Here is a 21,093-nt window from a genome sequence, read left to right as displayed (position 1 = left end):
TGACCTGAGCCGAAGGCAGAGGTTTAAACCACTGAGCCACCCAAGCGCCCCAGGGATTTTTTTTTTTAAAGAGAGAGAGCTGCAGATGCCCGGGTGGCTCAGTTGGCTGAATGTCCGCCTTCGTTTGGCTCAGGGTCCTGAGATCGAGTCCTCCTTAGGGCTTCTTGTTCACTGAGGGGTTGCTGGGAGTGGGGAGCCTGTTTCTCCCTCTGCCTGCTACTCCCCCTGCTTGTGCTTGCCCTATCTGACAAATAAAAATTAAAAAAAAAAAAAAAAAAAAAAAAAGTTGGCCCAAAGTGTGTAAGTCTCTTTTCCTGTGTGTGGTGGCTCCAGGATGAAAGATGGGGGACAGGGGTGCCTGGGTGGCTCAGTAGGTTGAGCATTTGCCTTCAGCTCAGGTCACGATCCCAGGGCTTTGGGGTGGAGCCCTGCATTGGGCTCCCTGCCCAGTGGGGAGCCTGCTTCTGCCTCTGCTGCTCCCCCTGCTTTTGCGCTCTCTCTTTCTGTCTGTCAAATGAATAAATAAAATCTTTAGGGGGAAAAAAAAAGATGGAGACAGATACCCTTCCCTCCACTCTTGCCTGTCTAGCGCCCCTGTCTAGTCTTTTCTAAATTCAAGATGTTTCCACCATCATCTCCACTTACAGCAAGGCAGGGAGACTGCCTTGAGTACATTGCCTTGGGATTTATCTTCTCTCTTGTGGCAAGTACAGTCTTGGGTTTATGGGTCCAGCTCTGGGGAAACCAGGGGCAGGCACCCTGGGGCCTCTACTCAGAGACAGTGCTTCCTGGCTCCGTTGGCTACCCGTCCGGCTCTGTCTCTCTCTGCTTGCAGCTGCGGACCCCAGAGTCCTGCAAGCCTTGAGTTCTCCTGTGTTCTGTAGTGTGGTCCCAGCCTCCAGACCCTGAGGGGCCACAGTCAGGGTTCACAAGCCAGCGATCCCGGACCCCGAGGCGCCTTCTCCACCCGTTCCCTCTGTGACAGCTGTACGCTGCTTTGCTCGTATCTGCACACCAACCGAGAAATGGCGGTTGCGGTGTGGAGGCCCTATCCCACTGCACTTGCAGTTCCTGTTGCTGCTGGCCGTGAGCCGTCCCCTGAAACCCGCGCTGGCCTCGGAGGCAGAGCCGCCTTTGCAGAAGCTATGCCGCCGCGGACACGCAGCTCGGGGCCCAGGCTAGGACAGTGCGTGCGGGGCTTCTGACCCGGATGCTCATGGACTCAGATGATCCTGCTGGTCATGTGTTTGTGCTGTCGGTGTAGTGGGGCCTCTCTGAGGAGACAGAGGGGCAGGGATTGGGGGTGGGAGAGAATCTGGCTTGTTAGGTTTCATTTCTGTGCTTTCAGAAGGTTGACCTTGTGCTTTTCATCTCCTCAAATCCTCTCTGTCTTCACGTTGGTTCCATACATCCTATTTCCTTTCTTTTGTCTGCATCCTCTTGGCTGTGGTGATCCGACTCCAGGATCATTCATTCGGTAAACACCTGCTGTACCCCAGGACCTGGGTGAGGTGCTGGAGACGTGGGCCACCAGCCCAATGGGAGATGAGACACAAAGTCATGGTAAACATACACCGTTGTGGGAGCCCGCGCCCAGTGCCTTTGTGCAGCTCTATTGCCGGCCAGTTACACCATCCCAGGCCTGCCATAATAGTGATAATAATAGTAGCTCGTAGCTGTTGTTTATCGAGCACTTTCTATGTCTGTGTAAGCTCTAGGGTGTTGTCCGGAGTTCCTCCTGTATCTCTCCCCCCCCCCGCCCCCCCCCCCCCGACTCTAGGAGGTAGATACAACTACCGTATTGTGCCATTTTGCAAATAAAGAAACAGAGAGATATTAAGTCATTTTTCCAAGGTTATCCAAATAGGAAGTAGAGGTACCAAAACTGAAACCCAGAGGCCAGGTTCTGGCCCCTCCCCCTCAATCGATGTGCCCCCAGCAGGGGCTGTTGGTGAGAGGCTGGCATACACAGCATGATTCATCCTAAGTGCAGCCTTCTCCATGACCTTGGGGCAGCCCTGGGAGGCCTGGGCAGGCCTTTGCCGACCTCAGCTTTACGGCTCTGGCGCCAGAGGGCCGCAATCGGGAGGGGGGCAGTTATCGGGAGAGAGGTGTTTCCTCGCCTCTCCCAGTGTGACCTCGCATCTAATCAGAGGCTGCTCCTCTCTGGAAGGATTAGTCAGCATCTTTGACTAGCTGGGCCCGAGAGGAGAGGCTTCCTCTGCCGCCTTCCGGCCTGTGCTCCACCCTCCCGCCTGCAGCTGCCTCGGCATTTCTTCCTCCCTCTGTCTTGCCCTCTCCGGCCTGAGTGGACTTTGGAGGGGCGATTAGGGCCAAGACTGCAGGTAGCACAGGTGTGGCCTCAGGGGACAGCAAAACATGACCCCAGCAGGGAAAGTAAGAAAGGTGGACCTTAACAAGTGAAAGCTACTGACTTAGGACTATTTAAAAGAAAACAAAAAACTTCTCCAAGGGGTTCTGCTCTTCCCCTTGGTTTACCGAGGAGAACCAGGGCATTGCAGTGATCCCAGCAGCTTGTCCCTCTCAGGTGGTATAGGATGGAGCCCTGATAGACTGGCCTCATTCTGTTTCCACGACAGAGCTGCTGAGATTTTCAGCCGGCCCGTGGCCCCACAGCCTAGGCTGGGTCCATAGGTTACTCTCGAATGGGAATCTCAGGCAGGGGCTCATGCATGCCTCAAGGGACACGGGAAACCCCTAAAACTGTGGGCAAGCCTTTGTGGGCATTTTCGGAGGAGGAAGAGCATGGATTCCTTTATTGGAGTCTCCAGAAGGTTTGCGACCTCTACAAAAGATAAGAGCCTCTGCGTTACTGCTCCAAGGGGCTGGGGCCAGATGCACAGTCAGTCAAGCCTGCCTGGGGTAGCCAGAGCCAGCCCGGGGTAGCCAGAGCCAGACCTGACATTTCCAGTGGGGTCTGAATGTGCAGCTGCCCCTCTGATCTTTGGGAATCCCTGCCTCAACCCTGTGATCAAGTTTCCCTCCCTCTACACACACAGATACTGTCACCAACGGCACAGTGGGGGGCACAGCAGAGCCGGAGCAGGAATCCGAGGAGGTCAGCTGGATGAATGGCTGGCTTAGCTGCAAGGCCCAGGATGAGATGCTCAACTTGGCGTTCACCGTAGGCTCCTTCCTGCTCAGTGCCATCACCCTGCCTCTAGGCATCGTCATGGACAAATATGGCCCAAGGAAGCTCAGGCTGCTGGGCAGGTCAGTGCAGGGGCTGGGGGCGGGCAGGTGGGACTCCTGCGCTGAGATCCCCACTGTGGAGAATCCTGGTCCCTGCTGTCAGCCGTGCGGTCAGCTCCCTAAATGCCCACCCAGAGTAGGGCTCCTCTCCATTCTGCCACCAAATCAGTAGGTCCTGTGGTCCTTGCATAAGAAAGGCTTGGGGCCCTGGGGCCTGCTTGGGAAGGCTCATGGTTGCTTGTCATTAAGAACACTGGTTTGCACTTCCTGAGGTGCATGCCCCTGGCCTATAAAGCTCCAGTCTGCCAGACTCAGGGTCAGTCCACCAAGCAGTAGGTCTTCTCAGTCCACAGCCCTCCCCAGACCAGTCCCGCTGGAAATGATCATCTGCAGGGCTGAGGTTTGCAATGGGTGAGCTCTGTGACCACGAAGGGAATGGGTAGAGGATCAGTCTCATTCATTCTTTGGAGCATAAGAGGCCTTGGTCCCCAGGATGGAGCTAAGCAGACAGGATTTGGAAGCTGCCGCTCAGCTCCTTTATGCTCAGTGGGGTACTGCAGCTCCTCTGCAGAGCGGGCGTAGGAACCTGGGGAACGGGTCATGCCCACTCATTTCAAAACCCTGGCCTCTACAGTCTGAGGATGGGAGGGGATAGTGTAGTGTGGTGTTCATCAGATCTGCCTTTGGGCCCTGAATTCTAGCTTAGACGGCTGCTGGCTGTGAGACTTTGTGAGAATGTGTGGTTTTTTCTTTGTTTTATTTTCTTCCTCAGTAAAATGGAGCCAGTTGTACTCCTCAGAATGTATGTGAATTCTCTGGAAGCATCTGACCCATAGTAAATACTTCCAAAGAACACCATTAATAACAACAGTAATAGTAAATAATGTACTGTTTCTCCTTGTTTTTAGTGCCTGCTTTGCTGTCTCCTGCTTGCTGATTGCCTATGGGGCAAGTAACCCGAACTGTGAGTATACTTTACCTCTACCCTTTGGTCAGGGACTGGGGAGAGGGTGCCCAGAGGTGTTCGCAGACCTGCTTGCTCTAGCCATGCCAAGTCTGGGGCTCACTGCTCAAGTCAGAGGGGATGCCTGTTAGCCTTAACCCTGTCTCTTGTCTTAAATGGGGAACTGGGTAAGACAGTGGTCACTCCAGACAGATGTCTGAGAGAAGCTCCTTGGGTGTGCAATATTCCCATCCCATCACCAAGCTAGGCCAGGCCCTGATGCCCTCCCCGATGCCAACCTGAGTTCTAGAACCAGGCCAGCTGAGGGGTGTGTGCATAACTTGGGAGCTGAGTCCTCTGAGGCAGCCCAGGCCAGTACTATAAAGATAGGTTAGAAGTGGGGCACCTGGCTGGCTCAGTTGGAAGAGCATGCAATCCTTGATCTTGGGTCATGAGTTCGAGCCCCACGTTGGGCGTAGCGCTTACTTAAAAAGAAAAAAAAAAGATGGCTTAGAATCTAGCTGGTCCCCAGCCCCGTTCAGGTAGAGCCATTGCTTCAAGGACTTTCAGAACGAACACCAAAATAGCACTTGAGGTTTGCCAAAATCTTGGCCAGGCTCATCCACTAATTTTTGAGCACCTGTATTTTTGTTTTTGGAGAAAGCAGCTTCTTTAGGCCTGTGGCTTGCTGCTAAGGTTAGTGGAGAAAGGGGGATGGGGCTACACCTTCCGCAGGAGCCCAGGCTCTGTAAAATAGGCAAGAGGAGGGTGGCAGGCGAGGAAGAGGCTGTTCCAGCTCCCCAGGTGTCCATCACTAACCCCATATGGCTTGTCATCCATTCCGCTTGCTTCCTGCGAGGCACTGGGCCAGCCCTCGCCTCCCGGAAGCTCAGCTGTGGTTCCCCGATGATGAGCTTTCCGTTTCCTTACAGCCCTCTCCGTGCTCATCTTCGTTTCCCTGGCTCTGAATGGCTTTGGTGGGATGTGCATGACTTTCACTTCATTAACAGTAAGTATTGATTTTTTAAAGATCTCTCGTTCAGTCCTCGCTCTGTGAATTTGAGGCAGCTTTTGCTGGCTTCAGTTTCCTTGCCTTCCATCTACCTATTGTGCAGGAGAGGACTGCTGGGGATGAAGTGGCCTGGCAGCAAAGCCAGTCATGGCCTCCTGCGCTGGGGAGGCTCTCTAGGTAGGCCTGAAGGCAGCAGAGCTCGGCTCTTGGAGCAGGACCATCCCTTGCCTGCTGACCTTGGCTTACACGCTAAGGAAGCCAGCTCACTAGCCACGTGCGCAGAGAAGACAGGAGTAGAGAGAAAAAAGCTGCCACCCACTTTCTTTTCTCTCATTTCCCATGGCGGCTCTGGTTAACAGTGCCACCTAAAAACAACCCTCCCTTGGAATCTCCCCACCCTGAACCATTGCCTTTGTTCAGAATGGAATAAAAAATTCAAGGGTGTACATGGCTGCCTCTTGTCATGGTTTACTGAATGCCAGGGTACAGAGAACCACCACCCTGGGGAGAGAGATGTTTTCTTGGGATGCTTCAGTGGCCCCCTGTCTTTTTCTTTTCTTTTTTTTTTTTTTTTTAAGATTTTATTTATTTGACAGAGAGAAACAGCAAGAGAGGGAACACAAGGGGTGCCTGGGTGGCTCAGTGGGTTAAAGCCTCTGCCTTCAGCTCAGTTCATGGTCTCAGGGTCCTGGGATCGAGCCCCCGCATCGTGCTCTCTGCTCTGCGGGGAGCCTGCTTCCTCCTCTCTCTCTCCCTGCCTCTCTGCCTACTTGTGGTCTCGGTATGTCAAATAAATAAATAAAATCTTAAAAAAAAAAAAAAAAAAAGGAGAGAGGGAACACAAGGAGGGGGAACGGAAGAGGGAGAAGCAGGCTTCCCGCAGAGCAAGGAGCCGGACATGGGATTCGATCCCAGACCTGAGCTGAAGGCAGCCGCTTAACGACTGAGCCACCCAGGCACCCCAGTGTGCCGCCTTATCTGTAGCAGCAGAATTCCACAGAATGTGCTTCTTTGTGAGGTGGGATAGGTTGTTAGAAGAAAGTCAGTCAAAGAAGGCCAAACATGTCTTCCCTAGGAGGAAGAAGGGACCTCTCTACAGGCTGGCCCTTCAGAGCTGGCCAGTGGGAAAGAAGTGAGAATACTATGCTCTTCAGAGAAATTTCTGTCCGACAGGAAAGTCTAGCTTGCCTCAGTTTCCCTGTGACAAACATTTTTATGACATGGTACCTGCCATCCCGATTTGCAGGGGCCTCTGGTTTCTGATGTCCCTTTCCACTAAGAGTCAGGAGTCCTGCTGTTGAGGGGCGCTTGTTTGGCTTTGAGGGAGCCCTGGGGATGCCGGTCTTCTTGGAAGGAGCTCAGAGAGGTGCTGGCTTCTGTGTGACCCCTTGCCTGCAGGCTGTGAGCCTGAGCCCGAGGCCAGGCCCAGGCAGGCCCAGTGCCTCCTCTTTTGCCCCTTCCTGTGCTCTGCCTGGTTAACTTTGTCCCGGTGGGAAGGGATGACTGTCTGGTGGGAGCCCACGGAAGTGGAAAGTTCAGAGAACTCTGTGTTAGGTGTGAAAGACACAGCGGGGGCTATGTATGTGGTATGCTTTGGACGTAGGTGACACACAGGTGTGGGTGACACAGGGCTGTGAGTGACACGTGCATCTCTGGGAACTCTGGCAGCCTTGCCCTCTATGATATGAGGGAGATTGACTTTGTACTCTTTTGTGTGTTACTTCTATTTTCTTAACCAGGTAGATTTCTTTTTTAAATGGATGTATCCCCTTCCTTCTCAAATTCCTGGGGGAAAACAGATGTCGAAACAGTAAGAAATATTTCAGAACTATCCAAAGTACACAAACCCCACTAAGTTGTGTAAATTGTGAAACAAAAGTCATGGTTCTGTTTGTTCTTTGACAGCATGAAAATGACCAGCTCTTTCATCAAGATGAAAATGAAAAACCTGGCATCATTCTCATTATTTTGGTCATGCTGTGCTTATGTTATGGCAGAATTTAGGGATAAAATTAGGGATAGAAAAGAGATGGGCCTTGAATGTCAGGAGTTTATGCTCTGAGATGAAGAAAGATGTTTTATTGTAATAAAGTAGAAGACAAGTGGGTAAAAACCACCATACCATGAATCACCTTTAAGAAAGCCTTTGGCAGGGGCGCCTGGGTGGCTCAGTGGGTTAAACCTCTGCCTTCAGCTCAGGTCATGATCTCAGGGTCCTTGGATCGAGCCCCGAATGGGGCTCTCTGCTCAGCGGGGAGCCTGCTTCCTCCTCTCTCTCTGCCTGCCTCTCTGCCTACTTGTGATCTCTCTCTCTCTGTCAAATAAATAAATGGAATCTTTAAAAAAAAAAAGAAAAAGAAAAAGAAAGCCTTTGGCAGGGGCACCTGGGTGGCTCAGTCTGTTGAGTGTTCGACTCTTGATTTTGGCTCAGATCATGATTTCATGGTCCTGGGATTGAACCCCATGTCAATCTCCATACTCAGCCTGGAGTTCGTTTGTCTTCCTCTCCCTCTGCCCCTCCCCCTGCTTGCTTGTGACTCTTTATCTCCTGGTTGTGCGTTCAAGCCCCACGTTGGGTATGGAGACCACTAAAAAAAAGAAAAAAAGAAAAAAAAGAATGAGCTTATAGTTTTCAAGGAACATTTAGAGGTGGCTAGTAAGCCTGTAACAATTCGACTTCTGGATTCCTTTTTTATGATTATAGACAAAATTTTGTCTTATTTTCAGAAGTCGTTATTTTAGGAATATAAAGTATAGGCTGTAAAATTCTATAAGCACGCCTTCAGCAGTTTAGAATGTAAATCTGCGTATACCAATGTTATTCTTTTTTTCTAAAACAGGCTGTTACCAGTTTGCCTTTTTCACTTAGTTCTTTTCACATGTTTTTCTGCCGGTACCTAGAAATCTGCCTTATTATTTTAAACTCTAGAGCTCCGCCTCATTATGAAACAGTTCTCTGTTATTCTATAATATAGATATACCATAATTTACTCAATCAGTTTCCTGCTCATGAACACTTGGGGTGGTTTCTAGTCTTCCTGATTTATGGTGTTGCTGGAGGGAACACCCCTGTACATACCTTTCCGTAAAATAAATTCCTGGAAGTGGGATTGCTGGCCTTCCCCACAGGTTCCATCCTAATACTATTGTACCAGCATGGATAAGAGTGGCCCTTTCTCCACACCCCTTCCCCAGACCTTGTTATTATCTTTTTAAATATTAGCCAGTCTGATCTGGTGAAAATGGTATAACCATGATTTTTAAAAATTTTTCTTTGTTTTTGAGACAGAGCATCTTTCCACCTTTTTTTTGGTGGTCATTTGTATTCTGTGAATTGTTTCTTGGTGTGATTTGTCTGTTTTTCTACAGGGCTGTTTATGTTTTGTTTGTTGTTTTTTTTTTTCCTCAAAGATTTTATTTATTTATCTGACAGACAGAGATCACAAGTAGACAGAGGCAGGCAGAGAGAGAGAGAGAGAGGAGGAAGCAGGCTCCCCGCTGAGCAGAGAGCCCAACGTGGGGCTTGATCCCAGGACCCCGGGATCATGACCTGAGCTTTAACCCACTGAACCACCCAGGCGCCCCTTGTTTTTTTTTTTTTTTTTAAGTGTTTTGTAAGAACTCTTTCATCTATAAAAACAAATTCGCTGTCTTTCTGGGTGAGCAAGGTATCTTACCCTAGGGTTTTTAGACCTCTGGGTGATCACAAATAAGCTTAAGGTAGGCTGTACTTCCCTTGAGATTGTATGCAAGCAAACTGTGTACGCGTGGTGCAATTTTTTTTGTGGCTCTACTGCTTTCATCAGCCTCTTAATAGGTCTGTGTGAAGGTCAAAAGCACTGTGTAGGAACACTCCCATTAGCTCCTCACTGTCCCACCAGGAGTCAAAGGTACACAAGATACACAGTGACCATCTGATTGTTAACCTAAAGAGTTTGGTTAGCAGAGATCTGTTTAAGGGAGCCTGGTGGCTTGTCTCCTAAGGTCTCCATTCTTGGGTCTAGAGCAGGGGTGAGCAAACTGCCGCCCCCAGGCCAAATCCAGACCACTGGTAGGTGTGGGGCGACCCAGCTGGGTGGAGGGACTGGTGGTGAAAGAATTCACTCAAGGCAGAACAAAGGAGATAGAAGTTTATTGAACATACCGCAGGGGAGCAGCAGACAGGACAGCAGGACAGGGAGGCAGAGACTATCTGCCAGGAGGCAGTGCTGGGGGCTGTGGTTCAGGGAGTGAGGAGGTACGGGAATGCGTGGAATTTTCCTTTTTTGGTACCTGTGCCCAGTTGTAAGTCACCTTTGGTCAGCGAGGGCTTGTGGCTGTTTCTGAGGTGGGTCTTCGGATGGGTCTGTTTGCGGTTGGCCCGGGGGTCCCTGTGGGCCCCTCTACCCCACTCGGCTTCCAGTGCTCATGCCTGCTGCCTAAAAGCTGCCAGCTGTGGTTGGTGGGGGGAGGATTATAAACAAAGCTTTGGTTTTTGTGTTTTTCAAAGATTTTATCCATTTATTGGAGAGATAGAGAGTGCGCGCACGCACACATGCGCTGGAGCAGGACCAGGCTTGGGGGCAGAGGCAGAGGGAGAAGGAGGCTCCCTGCTCAGCAGCCCTCCTGGGGCTGGATCCCAGGACCCTGAGATCCTGACCTGAGCCGAAGGCCTGAGCCACCCAGGCGCCCCTGTGAACAAAGTTTCACTGGAACACAGCTATGTCTACTGTTTACTATTGTCTGCGGCTGCCTTTGTGCTGCAGGGCAGAGTGAGATAGTTGTACAGAGACTATCTGGCCTGCAAAACCTAAAATATATGTTATCTGATGCTTCACACCCTTCGGTCTAGAGGCGCCAAGAAGCTGCTCAATTCCTGTCCCCTGTCAGGAAAGCAGGGGCTGACACCTACTCCCTCACCCCACCTCCTGCTGAACCCCCCTTCTGCCAGCTCCCTCAGCACTTTTTCAGTCATGTTGCCCTTCCACTGCTGCCCCGGCCTGGGGGATCTCAGTGGGTGTTCTCCTGTCCGACAGGGTCTCAGAGGAGGGCTCTCATGGCTCTCCTTTCCAGAATAGACCCCAAAAGGGGAATGAGAAGCAGGTCAGCGAGGACAGAGCTGGAGCTCTTGGGCAATGTTTTAGGGCTGGCCAAGTCTTCTGTTGAGCAGAGCCCGATCTCGTTCTGACATAGCCCAGGCCTTTAAAAAGCAGAACTGTCAGGATTGGCTCCCAAAGACGCCCGGCTAGCCGCACAATGGCACTTTGTGTTTGTGTCTCCCACCCATTTTCTAATTTGGGGGACAAAGGAGTCTTCAGGGTCGCCTTTAGGAGCTCCCTAAATCAAATCTCCTACAACTTCTTTGGGGCATTGGATAATTACTATGTGATAACCTGGGAATCTGGGGGAATGTGTTGCCATGGAAACCTTAATTTGGGGACTTTCTGAGTTCTAAGGAGGTTTGTGTTGCATGGGCTGTGGTATAAATAAAGTGACCAGGGGCTGTGAGCTGTCACCCCATTGGTGGAGGGGGGCCCCTGGGTTGGCAGAATGCCTTTTCCCCCCACAGACTGGGGCGAGATAGCCAGTGGAGCCTGAGAGGTCTGTACTCGTGGGTGACTTGCCCCTAGAGGGGAGGCTCAGAGAGGCAAGACTGGATTCCATGCCAGATGGGCTGCCTGCCAGTCGGGGGCCTTTCCCAGGTCCCCACAGCAGAGGGTCTGAGCTGGGCCATGAGACAGCCTCGAAGGAGGAGAGTGACACTCCATGGGAACACAGCACTCCCTGGGGCAGAGAGCCTCAGCTTCCCCGCTGGACATCTGGACAGCACACTTTGGTCTGTTTGCCCAGTGTCTAACGTTTATACAACCCTTTAACTCGCTTCATTGGTTGGAGTGCAAACACCGGCCGGCGGCTGAGGCGGTGTCTTTGGGCTGCCACCCCGCAATCCACAGCCTGGGGTTGCTTGGAGATGGGAGCAGATGCAGCCAACACTGTGGACGCATCTTTTCCACTTCATTACTCGCCCCCTGCCCGGCCCCCGTCCATGTGGGTGGGACAGGGAGTTCTGAGCTGGAAACCTCCTGGAGAAGCGGTTACAAAATGTTGTCAGGGTCCTCAATGAAAAATTTCTCTGTGGACTTTTCCTATTTGACTCACTCAAGTCTGACTTTCAATCTGAGGAAGAAATGGTCCCGTGGGATTTGGGACTAGAATTTGATGAAAACAAAATAAACAGCCTTCTTCAAATACTGAGAAGAGATGAAGAAAAGGCATCAGGGTACAGCAGGGAAGCACATGCACCCTGGCGGGGGGTGGGGTGGGGTGGTGGGAGTTTGGTATTTCTGCTTGGCCGACTCATTTCCACGATCAGGAGACAATCCCCACAGCACCCCAGCCAGCCCTCTGGGAGCCTGGGTAAGAGGGGAACACAATTCCCCATGCCCGGAGCCAGTTCTGTCTTTTGGTTTCTACCCTGTGCCTTAAGAACCCAAAATAGCCAGCTGATCGCCATTGACCTGGGAAAAATTCACCCATCAGAAGGTGTTTTCCCTTGTGAGTTTGCTTCACCATGTGACACGTCCAGCGTCCAGGGGTGAACAGAAAGTGTGGTGGAGGCATCAGCAGGGCTGAACCCTGCTGGGAAGGCGAACGAGGTAGTTTCGGGAGTGGAGTCCCTCCTCCCCACCCCTTGCATCAGTGGAGCGGAAAGGTGACCACAAGGACCTTTTCCTGGCAATGTGCACTTGGAGCTGCCCGGTTGTTTGGGGTTAGGAAATAGCCCAGCTTTGCTGAGTCTGCTTGTCCAGACTGGTACGTGGATCCCAGCCTATACAGGTTGTACAGAGCTCTGGGTGTGTCCACCAGCCACCTCTGGACAAGGCTCACCTCTGGAAGGGGCCTTGTGGCTTCTCCCGGAGGCCCAGGGCATGTCCCCAACTGGTGGGCTTGGGAGACCGTGGATTTGCAAAGTCAGTGTGAGGGGAAACACGGTGGCCCTTCTGTCCCTGCCTCCCAGCCAAGGCCTGTCGTGGGGGCCCCTGAGTAGAGAGGCATCTTAGAGTGTCCTCCAAGGAGGCCAACCTGTCATCACCATCCTGGAGCCCAGGCCTCTGGGTCTTCTTGTCCAGGAGCCCTGTTCCGTGGCCAGGACTCGGGGTGGGGGGGCAGGCGGGTGCTGCCTGCAGCTGCTGTTTTCCCCTCGGGGAAGGTCACACAGCCAGAGCCTGTTTACAGGGCGGCTGAGGGGCTGAGAATGAGTCACCACTGTATCCCCGAGCAAGCAAGGCCAGCTTGGAGAGGCCGGGTTCTGCCCTGCAAGCCTGTTCCAGCCCCGGCCCTTGCAGAAGCAACTGAAGTGGCTATGGGAAGCACCCAGAGCCTGGGGAGGGGGCCTGTGTTCCCCACCTGTGAGTGCAGTCGTGAAGCCAGAATCAGGAAGCTGCCCCTCCTGAGTGCTTTCCCCTGTCATCTGTCACTGTAGCACTGGTTCTGGCTTCCTACTTGGCAGCACAGCTGGTTCTTCCCCTCCACCCAGCCCTCTAGGTCCACAGTAGGGTACTCTGCTCTGTGCTCAGCCATCACTCCCATCACCAGGGCTTCAGAGTAGCTGCCCTCTGCAGAGCAGGTTGTTTGGAGGCAGGAGGATGGGAAGGGTGGGAGGGAGGAGGAGACAGATGCGAGGATGAGAGAGGAGAAAGTCCACAGCAAATGCGAGTCCTTTTGAAGGTGCAGCCCCAGACCATTGGCAGGTCCCAAAGGAGCATCAGAGGGGATGGGGAAAACCTCTAGTGGGAGAGCAGACTGAAAGCTTAATCAGGAACAAATAGAAGGTGAGAGGTGAGGGTAATTGCCTTGGAGACCAAACTGAGGTTTCCAAGAGGAGAGTAGCCCAATGCTGCCCAATGCAGAAACTTGACCCGCTTTGAATCCCAGATTTGATCCTGACTGGTCTGGGGGAGTCCCTTGACGCTTTTAATCCTTGAGTTTTATACCCAGTAAGTAAGGCTAAGAAATTACACCTACCTTATAAGGTTGTTTTGAGTGTTTTTAAGATAATACCTGTAGTAGGCATTAAAAATTTATTATGACAGTGCTATTATTATTATTATATGTTATAATAATACAATTATGCTGTTATTATATATTATTATTTAATAATAAGGAAAATTCTCTAATCAAGCTGCTCCTAGGCACAGCAAATAGGGGAAATCTCCTGGCAGGCATGGCAGCTTTTGGAGGAAGGGAAGGAAGCAGCTTAAAGGATAAAACACAATTAGTATTAACATTTAAAAAATAATTAATGTCCTTAGGGACATCCTCTTCTTCTGCGATTGCTACCACACACTGACTATAGCTGGGATGTTTGTACTTTGGATTTCACTTGCCAAAGTCACCCTTGATGTTCTTTTCAGAGATTTCATCTGAAATGCTAGGTAGACCCTAAAAGCTGACACACACTTTGACTTCCTATTTAAATACTTGTATTGGTCAAAAAAACAAACCCACCATGAACTAAGAGGAAGTTAAAGGACAAACTAGGAAAACATACCTGCAGTTCATGGACGAACTATGACTCTTTAATATATGAAAAGCCTGTATAAAATCCTTATGGAAAGACTAATATCCTCACAGGAAAAAAAAGACACATGAGGAATATAAATGACTGTTTTGGTTTTTTTTTGTAAGATTTTATTTATTTATTTGACAGACAGAGATCACAAGTAGGCAGAGAGGCAGGCAGAGAGAGAGGAGGAAGTAGGCTCCCTGCGGAGCAGAGAGCCCGATGCGGGGCTCGATCCCAGGACCCTGGGATCATGACCTGAGCCAAAGGCAGAGGCTTTAATCCACTGAGCCACCCAGGCGCCCCATGACTGGTATTTTAAAAAGATTTTTATTTATTTATGTATCAGAGAACAGAAGCAGGGAGAGCAACAGGCAGAGGGAGAAGCAGGCTCCCGCTGAACAAAGAGCCCAATGCAGGGCTCGATCCCAGGACCCTGAGATCATGACCTGAGCTGATGGCAGCCACCGACTGAGCCACCCAGGCTTCTCTAAATGACTGATTTTAAAAATTGTAGAAAGTGTTCAAAGTCATTAGTAATCAATAAATATAATTTTTTTTAAATTTCTTTTTTTGAATCATGGAATAAGGGGTGCCTGGATAGCTCAGCAGGTTGGAGCCTCTGCCTTCGGCTCAGGTCATGATCTCAGGGTCCTGGGATCAGGCCCCGCATTGGGCTCTCTGCTCAGCGGGGAGCCTGCTTCCCTTCCTCTCTCTGCCTGCCTCTCTGCTTACTTGTGATCTCTGTCTGTCGAATAAATAAATAAAATCCTTAAAAAAAAGTCATGGAATAAGTTCTATATATGTGGTATTAGAGAGAGTAGTATAATGATCTCTCTGTACCCATCTTACAACCTCAACAGTTATCAGCTCATAACTAGCCTTGCTTTGTTACTGTTTCCACCCACCACCCAGACTGTTTTGAAGCAAGTATCAATCATTGATTCACTTCATTTATATACACAAAGAAATGGATTTTAAAACAAGGGTGTTGGGTGCCTGGGTGGCTCAGTCAGTTAAGCATCTGCCTTAGGCTTGGGTCATTATCCTAGAGTACTGGGATCAAGGTCTGCTTGGGCTCCCAGCTCAGCGGGGAGTCTGCTTCTCCCTCTGCCTCTGTCCTGTGCTCATGATCTATCCCTGTCTCATATACTCTCTCCCTCTCAAATAAATAAAATGTAAAAAAAAAAAAAAAAAAAAAAAAAAAAAGATAAATAAAACAAGGATGTTGGTAAAGTGGCAAATATTAAAAATAATGATAACACACAGTGCTGGAGTGGATACCATGAAATAGACACTCTACTATGCTGCTGGTGGGAATTACCATTTGGTGTAAGTTTTCTGGAAGGCAGTTTGGCATGGAATGTCACAGAAACTTAAAAGTGTGTATTCCCTTTTGCCTAATGATTCTACTTTTGGGAATTTACCTTAAGGGAATAATAGCTATGTACACATATGTTTATCTTTAAGAATGTTAATTAAAAAGGACCTCAGTTCCAACATCAGAGAAATGGTTGCATAAATTATAGACCATCCAGATAAGGAAATACCAGACAGTCATTACAAATTATGTTGAAGGTGAACACTAAGAAAACATTTACAGGGGTACCTGGCTGGCTCAGTTAGTGGAGCATGAGACTCTTGACCTTGGGGTCATGAGTTTGAGCCCCATGCTGGGTGTAGAGATTACTTAAAAATAAAAGATAATAAAAACGGGCACCTGGGTGGCTCAGTCAGTTGAACAGCTGATTCTTGATTTTTGGCTCAGGTCATGATCTCAGGGTTCTGGATTGAGCCCCACATGGGGCTCTACAGTCCGCCCAGTCTGCTTGTCCCTCTCCCTCTGCTCCTTCCCCTGCTAGCATGTACACGCTGTCTCTCAAATAAATAAAATCTTTTTAAAATTTATTTTTATTTAATTTTTAAAAAAGATTTTATTTATTTGACAGAGAGAGAGAGAGAGAGAGAGTGGGAGAGAGCACAAGCAGGAGGAACAGCAAGCAGAGAGAGAGGGAGAAGCAGGCTCCTTGCTGAGCAGGGAGCCTAATGTGGGATTTGAGCCCAGGACCCTGGGATCATGACCTGAGCTGAAGGCAGACCCTTAACTGACTGAGCCACTCAGGCACCCCTAAATAAAGAAAATCTTTAAAAAATAAAAATAAGGATGGCTGGGTGGCTCAGTTGGTTAAGCGACTTCAGCTCAGGTTGATTCTGCAGTCTGCTTCTCCCTCTGACCCTCCCCCTTCTTGTGCTCTCTCTTCATTCTCTCTCTCAAATACATAAATAAAATATTTTAAAAAAATAAAAATATAATAATAAAAATTAAAAATCTTAAATAATTTTTAAAGTATTTTATTTATTTATTAGAGAGAGAGAGTGAGTAAAAGAGAGCATGAGAGGGTAGAAGGTCAGAGGGAGAAGCAGACCTCCCTGTAGAGCTGGGAGCCCCATGCGGGACTAGATCCCAGAACTCCAGGATCATGTCCTGAGCTGAAGGCAGTCACTTAACCAACTGAGCCACCCAGGTGCCCTTAAATAATTTTTTAAAGAAAGAAAAAAGAAAACATATCAAGTAAAAGGGAAAAAAATTGTAAAACAATATGTAGCATATGATCCCAGTTTTATTTAAAAGTTACAGGTATTTGTAGGAAACTGATTAAAGGTAAATATGTCAAAATAGTAACATTGAGGGGTGCCTGGGTGGCTCAGTGGGTTAAGCCGCTGCCTTCGGCTCAGGTCATGATCTCAGGGTCCTGGGATCGAGCCCCGCGTCAGGCTCTCTGCTCCGCGGGGAGCCTGCTTCCTCCTCTCTCTCTGCCTGCCTCTGCCTAGTTGTGATTTCTCTCTGTCAAATAAATAAATAAAATCCTTAAAAAAAAAATAGTAACATTGACTATATCAGGGTGATTTTTATGTTATTCTTTATGTATACTTTGTTTCAGATGTTTTACAATGAACATAAATCGCTTTAAAAAAAAAGGTTGTATTTATTTGTGAGAGAGAGAGAGAGAGAGTGGGCACACAAGCAGGGGGAGTGGGAGGCAGAGAAGCAGACTCCCCACTGAGCAGGGAGCCCGATGCAGGATTTGATTCCAGAACCCTGGGATCATGAACTGAGCCAAAGACAGCTGCTTAACTGACTGAGCCACCCAGGCATCCCCATAAATTGGTTTTCTAATCAGGAAAAATAGTCCTAATTTAAATACAAGATGTAGGTGACGGCCAGAAGCCTGTGTAGTAGTATGATTTGACCTGAGGCTCTACACTCCCTAGGAATCCCCCTGTTGACCAAAATAACATATTGGGAAGAATTTTCTTGGTGTTGCTAAGAGTGTTGTAGGAGGGAGAGGCCAAGCAGCAAGGGGGGCAGCTGAAAGGCTCCGGTCCTTGTCTAGGTATGGCAAGGGCCTCATCAAGTGGCAAGGAAGGCAAGGGCCTCATCAGTGGGCCGATGGGAAATCAGTGTCCTTTCCCAGCTTCCTGTTCTTCCCTGTCCTGGATCTCAGGCACCCTAAATAAAGAAACAACCCATGGTTGTTTGCTAGCCCCAAGTCCATTATTCTCTTGGCCTCTGTCCTAGGTTAGGGTTAAGGCAATCGTGAGCTTAAGAAGGTAGAAGGAAAAGGGCTAGCTAGCTAGCAAGCTGTCTGCCTTTTTAGAGTATTCCCCGCCCTGTGAAAAGTTGGAGACATTCTTTGTGCCCAAAGCTGTCTGCAGCACCAAGAGTGTTTTTCTGGCTTGACTTTGTACCAAGTAGCCTTTCCTATACCAGGCACTTGGCCTCTATCTGCTCTTCTGGTTGGGTTCCAAGCCCATCTGACCCCTTTCTTCTCCCGTGGCTGGAGTGGCATCCCCAATTGGAATGGTTCTCTCCTTCCATATAAGCAAAACAAATCTTTGGATTCTCCCTGAGGCAGAATGCCTCCCAGAAGTGACTCCCCTACAAGGCTGCCTTACTGGATCAGCCAGCACAGGGCAGCGCAAATACGTGAAGTCAGGAACCAAGGCAGTCCTCTGAACCACAGCATACCTGGGAAGCAGATGTGCAGAGTGAGACTGGCACCTTTCTGTTTCACCTCAGGGTTCCCCGGGCACAGAGGAGCATGTCACATTTCCTCTGTTTCCTGCTGGGGGGGATTTCTCTATGCTCTTTCTCCCCCTTAGACCTTGTCTGAGAAGCCTGAGTGGACAGAGGGTCCACTCTACGTGAGGGCTGGAAGAAGAGCTCTTTGTGTGCTAGGAATTTGGGGGAAGCCTGGATGGCCACCCTGGCCCCATGCCATAAAATGGTTTATTGGCCATATACTATAGATTTATTCATGTTCCTGTTTAATCCCAGGATGCCAAAACATCTTAACATATCTTACTCGTGTATTTTAACAGCAAATTGAGACAAATCCACATACCTGAATTCACCTGAAATATACAATTCCGTGGTTTCTAGTATATTCAGAGTTGTGCAGTCATCACCATAATCAGTTACATCACCCAAATAGAAGCTCTGTACCCATTAGCATTTCCTCCCTATTTACTCCCAGCTTCCTGTACCCCAGCCCTGGGCAACCACTCATCTATTCTGTATCTCTATGGAGTTGCCCATTCCAGACGTTTCACGTGAATGGCATCACCCAATATGTGGTCTCTTGCGCCTTCTTTTCGCCGGTCCTAATGTTTCCAGGGTTCATCGCGCTGCAGCATGTGTCCGTGCTCTGTTCTGTTTGTGCCTGCATACCATTCCATTGTGGAGAGAGACCACATTCTGTTTCTCCATTCACTCACAGATGGCCACTGGGGTTGTTTGCCCTTTCTTGATATTGTGAAGAATGCTGCCATAAACATTCACGTACAAGTTTTTGTGAGTCCATACGTTTTTCATTTCTCTTGGGTATAAACCTAGGAGTGAAATTTCTAAGTCATATGATTAACTCTGTGTTTAAATGTTTGAGGAACAGCCAGACTCTCATCCAAAGTGGCCATGTACCATCTTAAAATCCTACCAGCAGCAGAGGAGGTTTTTGATTCCTGTGCAGTCTCATTAGTGTGTGTTAGTATCTGATTTCTTTATTATAGCTACCCTAGCGGGAATGAAGCGGTATCTCATTGTGGTTTCGATTTGCATTTCCCTTTGATTAATGATACCGAGTATATTTTGGCCATTTGTATATCTTCTTTGGAGAAATGTCTGTTCAGATATTTTGCCCATTTAAAAAAAATAGCTTACCTTATTATTGAGTTGCAGGAGTTCTTTATCTATAGACATAGCATCTAGACACACGTCCCATATCAGATGTATGATTTGCAGAAATTTCCTCTTTTTGTGTGTATTGTCTTTTCATTTGGTTGGTGGTACCCCTTGAAGCACAAAAGTGTTTCATTTTGGTGATGTCCCTTACTCATTTCTTTTTTTTTTTCCCCTTTAGATTTTATTTATTTATTTGCAGAGAGAGACACAGCCAGAGAGGAAACACAAGCAGGGGGAGTGGGAAAGGGAGAAGCAGGCTTCCTGCCAAGCAGGGAGCCCATGCAGGGCCTGATCCCAGGACCTTGGGTCACCGGGTGGGAGGGGCAGGGAGGGGGTTCGCTTTGAAGTTGTATCAGGCTGTTAGTGAGCTGATGTGAGGTGTGAGGAGGACCTCGCTGGGAAGACAGACCGGGTCTTTCTTTGCCATTCTTTCTTTGCCATCTGTCTTCTCAGGTGCCCATCACCTGGAGAGGGAGAGTCCTCCTTGCACTTAGAAATTCAGAAGCAGGAATCCCAGGCTAGCCCCCTTGTTAGCCCTGAGGGAAATGTAGATTTCTGATTGGCACCTTCCAGAAGCCTGCTGTCTCAGAACCGAAAGCAGCTTTTGCTGACATCTGGTCCTTCTGGGACGCTGATACTTTTATTTATACAGTGACACTCTCATCCCCAAATAGATTTTTATTTTTAACAGGCTTGCTCCCTTTGAGGGATGCCTGAGGCTCCCAGCTTTGCTCGCTGCTAGCTCAGTGTAAACCCTGCAAAGACAGGAAGGTCCCTGGCTTGTGCCTGAAGAGAGGAGGGACAGTCACCAGCCAGGAAGTCTAACAGCTCTGTCTTTACATCCGGAGTCGGAGCTCAGCATTCATCTGGCCTCCCTTATCAAGCTCAGTTCCAAAGGAAAAGCTTCCAATGAGGCGTAATTACTGCCCCTCAGTGACCCAGGGAGGAGAGCAGATAAGAAATGGAAGCTGAAGAGACCCTGATTCCCTCCCCCACTGCCCCCTACCAGTCTACTACCCATTCTTTCAGCGGGTCCCCTTGCTTCTTGTCTTTCAGCTACCCAACATGTTTGGCGACCTTCGGTCCACGTTTATTGCCTTGATGATTGGATCCTATGCCTCATCCGCAGTCACCTTCCCTGGAATCAAGGTGAGGATGTGGCCAGCCTCCCGCTCTGGCCCTGGAGGCCCGTCCTGAGGCTCCTTCAACCTTCTCTGAAGAGGGCAGTAACTGTGGGAGCTGGGGTTGCCCCTCCCGCACCACGCACACCTGGGAGGATGCACCTGGGCACCACGGGGGTGAGGAAGGAAACCACCAGGCTGTGGGGGAGGGAAGATTCAAGCATATGGTGCAGGGCATTACCACAGGCCGCCTTTGCATTTCTGCCGTCTCTGGGCTGCGGTAGAGAAAAGGCTGAGTTTAGTCTGTCTCTAGTCAGGCACCCCCACCCCCCGCCCCTCTGTTGTTACTGGGCTGTTATTCCCCATTGGCCGGACCGGGGCTCTTGGCTAAGTTGGTTCAGCTGTTTCCCTCCCAGGCAGGATTCTCAGCCCGTGGAAGTCACGGCAGGGTCAGGAGGAAGCAAACACCTCACAGTCCCATCAGTTTCCAGTTTCCACCCCAAATACTGTTGCTCTTGCTGGGCTTCAGGAGCGGTTTCTCCCACCTCTGGCTTCAACACAAGTCAAACCCCCTTTCCTGCAGTGCAGGGCAAGAAGGCCATAGACGAGGAGACGGAGTCACAATGTGGGCTGGCCTCCAGGGAATCCAGGCGCTTGGAGGGGGTGGGGCCGGCCATCCTGTAGCCTTCTCGCGATTCTCACACTTCTGGAGTGTGGAGAAGAAGCCTCCAAGTTCCGCCTCCACCTCTTCTTGCTGTCTTACTGCCTTTGCCCTGCCTTGCTCCCCGACTCCTCTCCCTAGGAGTGGGGGCTAGGCAGCAGTCTGCCAGGACACTAGGGACTGTCGTGTTGGAAATAATTGGTGGCAGTGGCCACAACAGCTAACAGCTACCACGCTCAAGCTCAGTAGGCTTCCCACCTGCCAGGCCCCGTCCCTCTGAGCATCCTATCTGCCAGCCCCCACCACAGCACCAGGAGGGCACATGCCAGCGTTCTGCTCACTTCGCAGAGGAGCAAAGG

The 21,093-nt window shown here is 49.7% G+C and overlaps 1 protein-coding gene across 4 annotated transcripts in view; it reads left to right on the top strand.

Moving 5' to 3' along the window:
- Positions 1–21,093, top strand: part of SLC43A2 (solute carrier family 43 member 2) — a 40,284-nt gene that overhangs the window by 7,189 nt on the left and 12,002 nt on the right. For all 4 annotated transcript variants that reach the window (XM_045984392.1, XM_045984390.1, XM_045984391.1 and 1 more), the window contains 4 exons: positions 3,021–3,234; positions 4,122–4,177; positions 5,089–5,165; positions 20,009–20,101. In XM_045984392.1, coding sequence (XP_045840348.1) covers positions 3,021–3,234; positions 4,122–4,177; positions 5,089–5,165; positions 20,009–20,101 — 440 coding nt within the window. The remainder of the gene's footprint in view (positions 1–3,020; positions 3,235–4,121; positions 4,178–5,088; positions 5,166–20,008; positions 20,102–21,093) is intronic.

Source organism: Meles meles, chromosome 18 (assembly GCF_922984935.1).
Source record: "Meles meles chromosome 18, mMelMel3.1 paternal haplotype, whole genome shotgun sequence".
NCBI classification, from domain to species: Eukaryota; Metazoa; Chordata; class Mammalia; order Carnivora; family Mustelidae; genus Meles; species Meles meles.
This window is presented reverse-complemented; position numbering and strand designations above follow the sequence as displayed.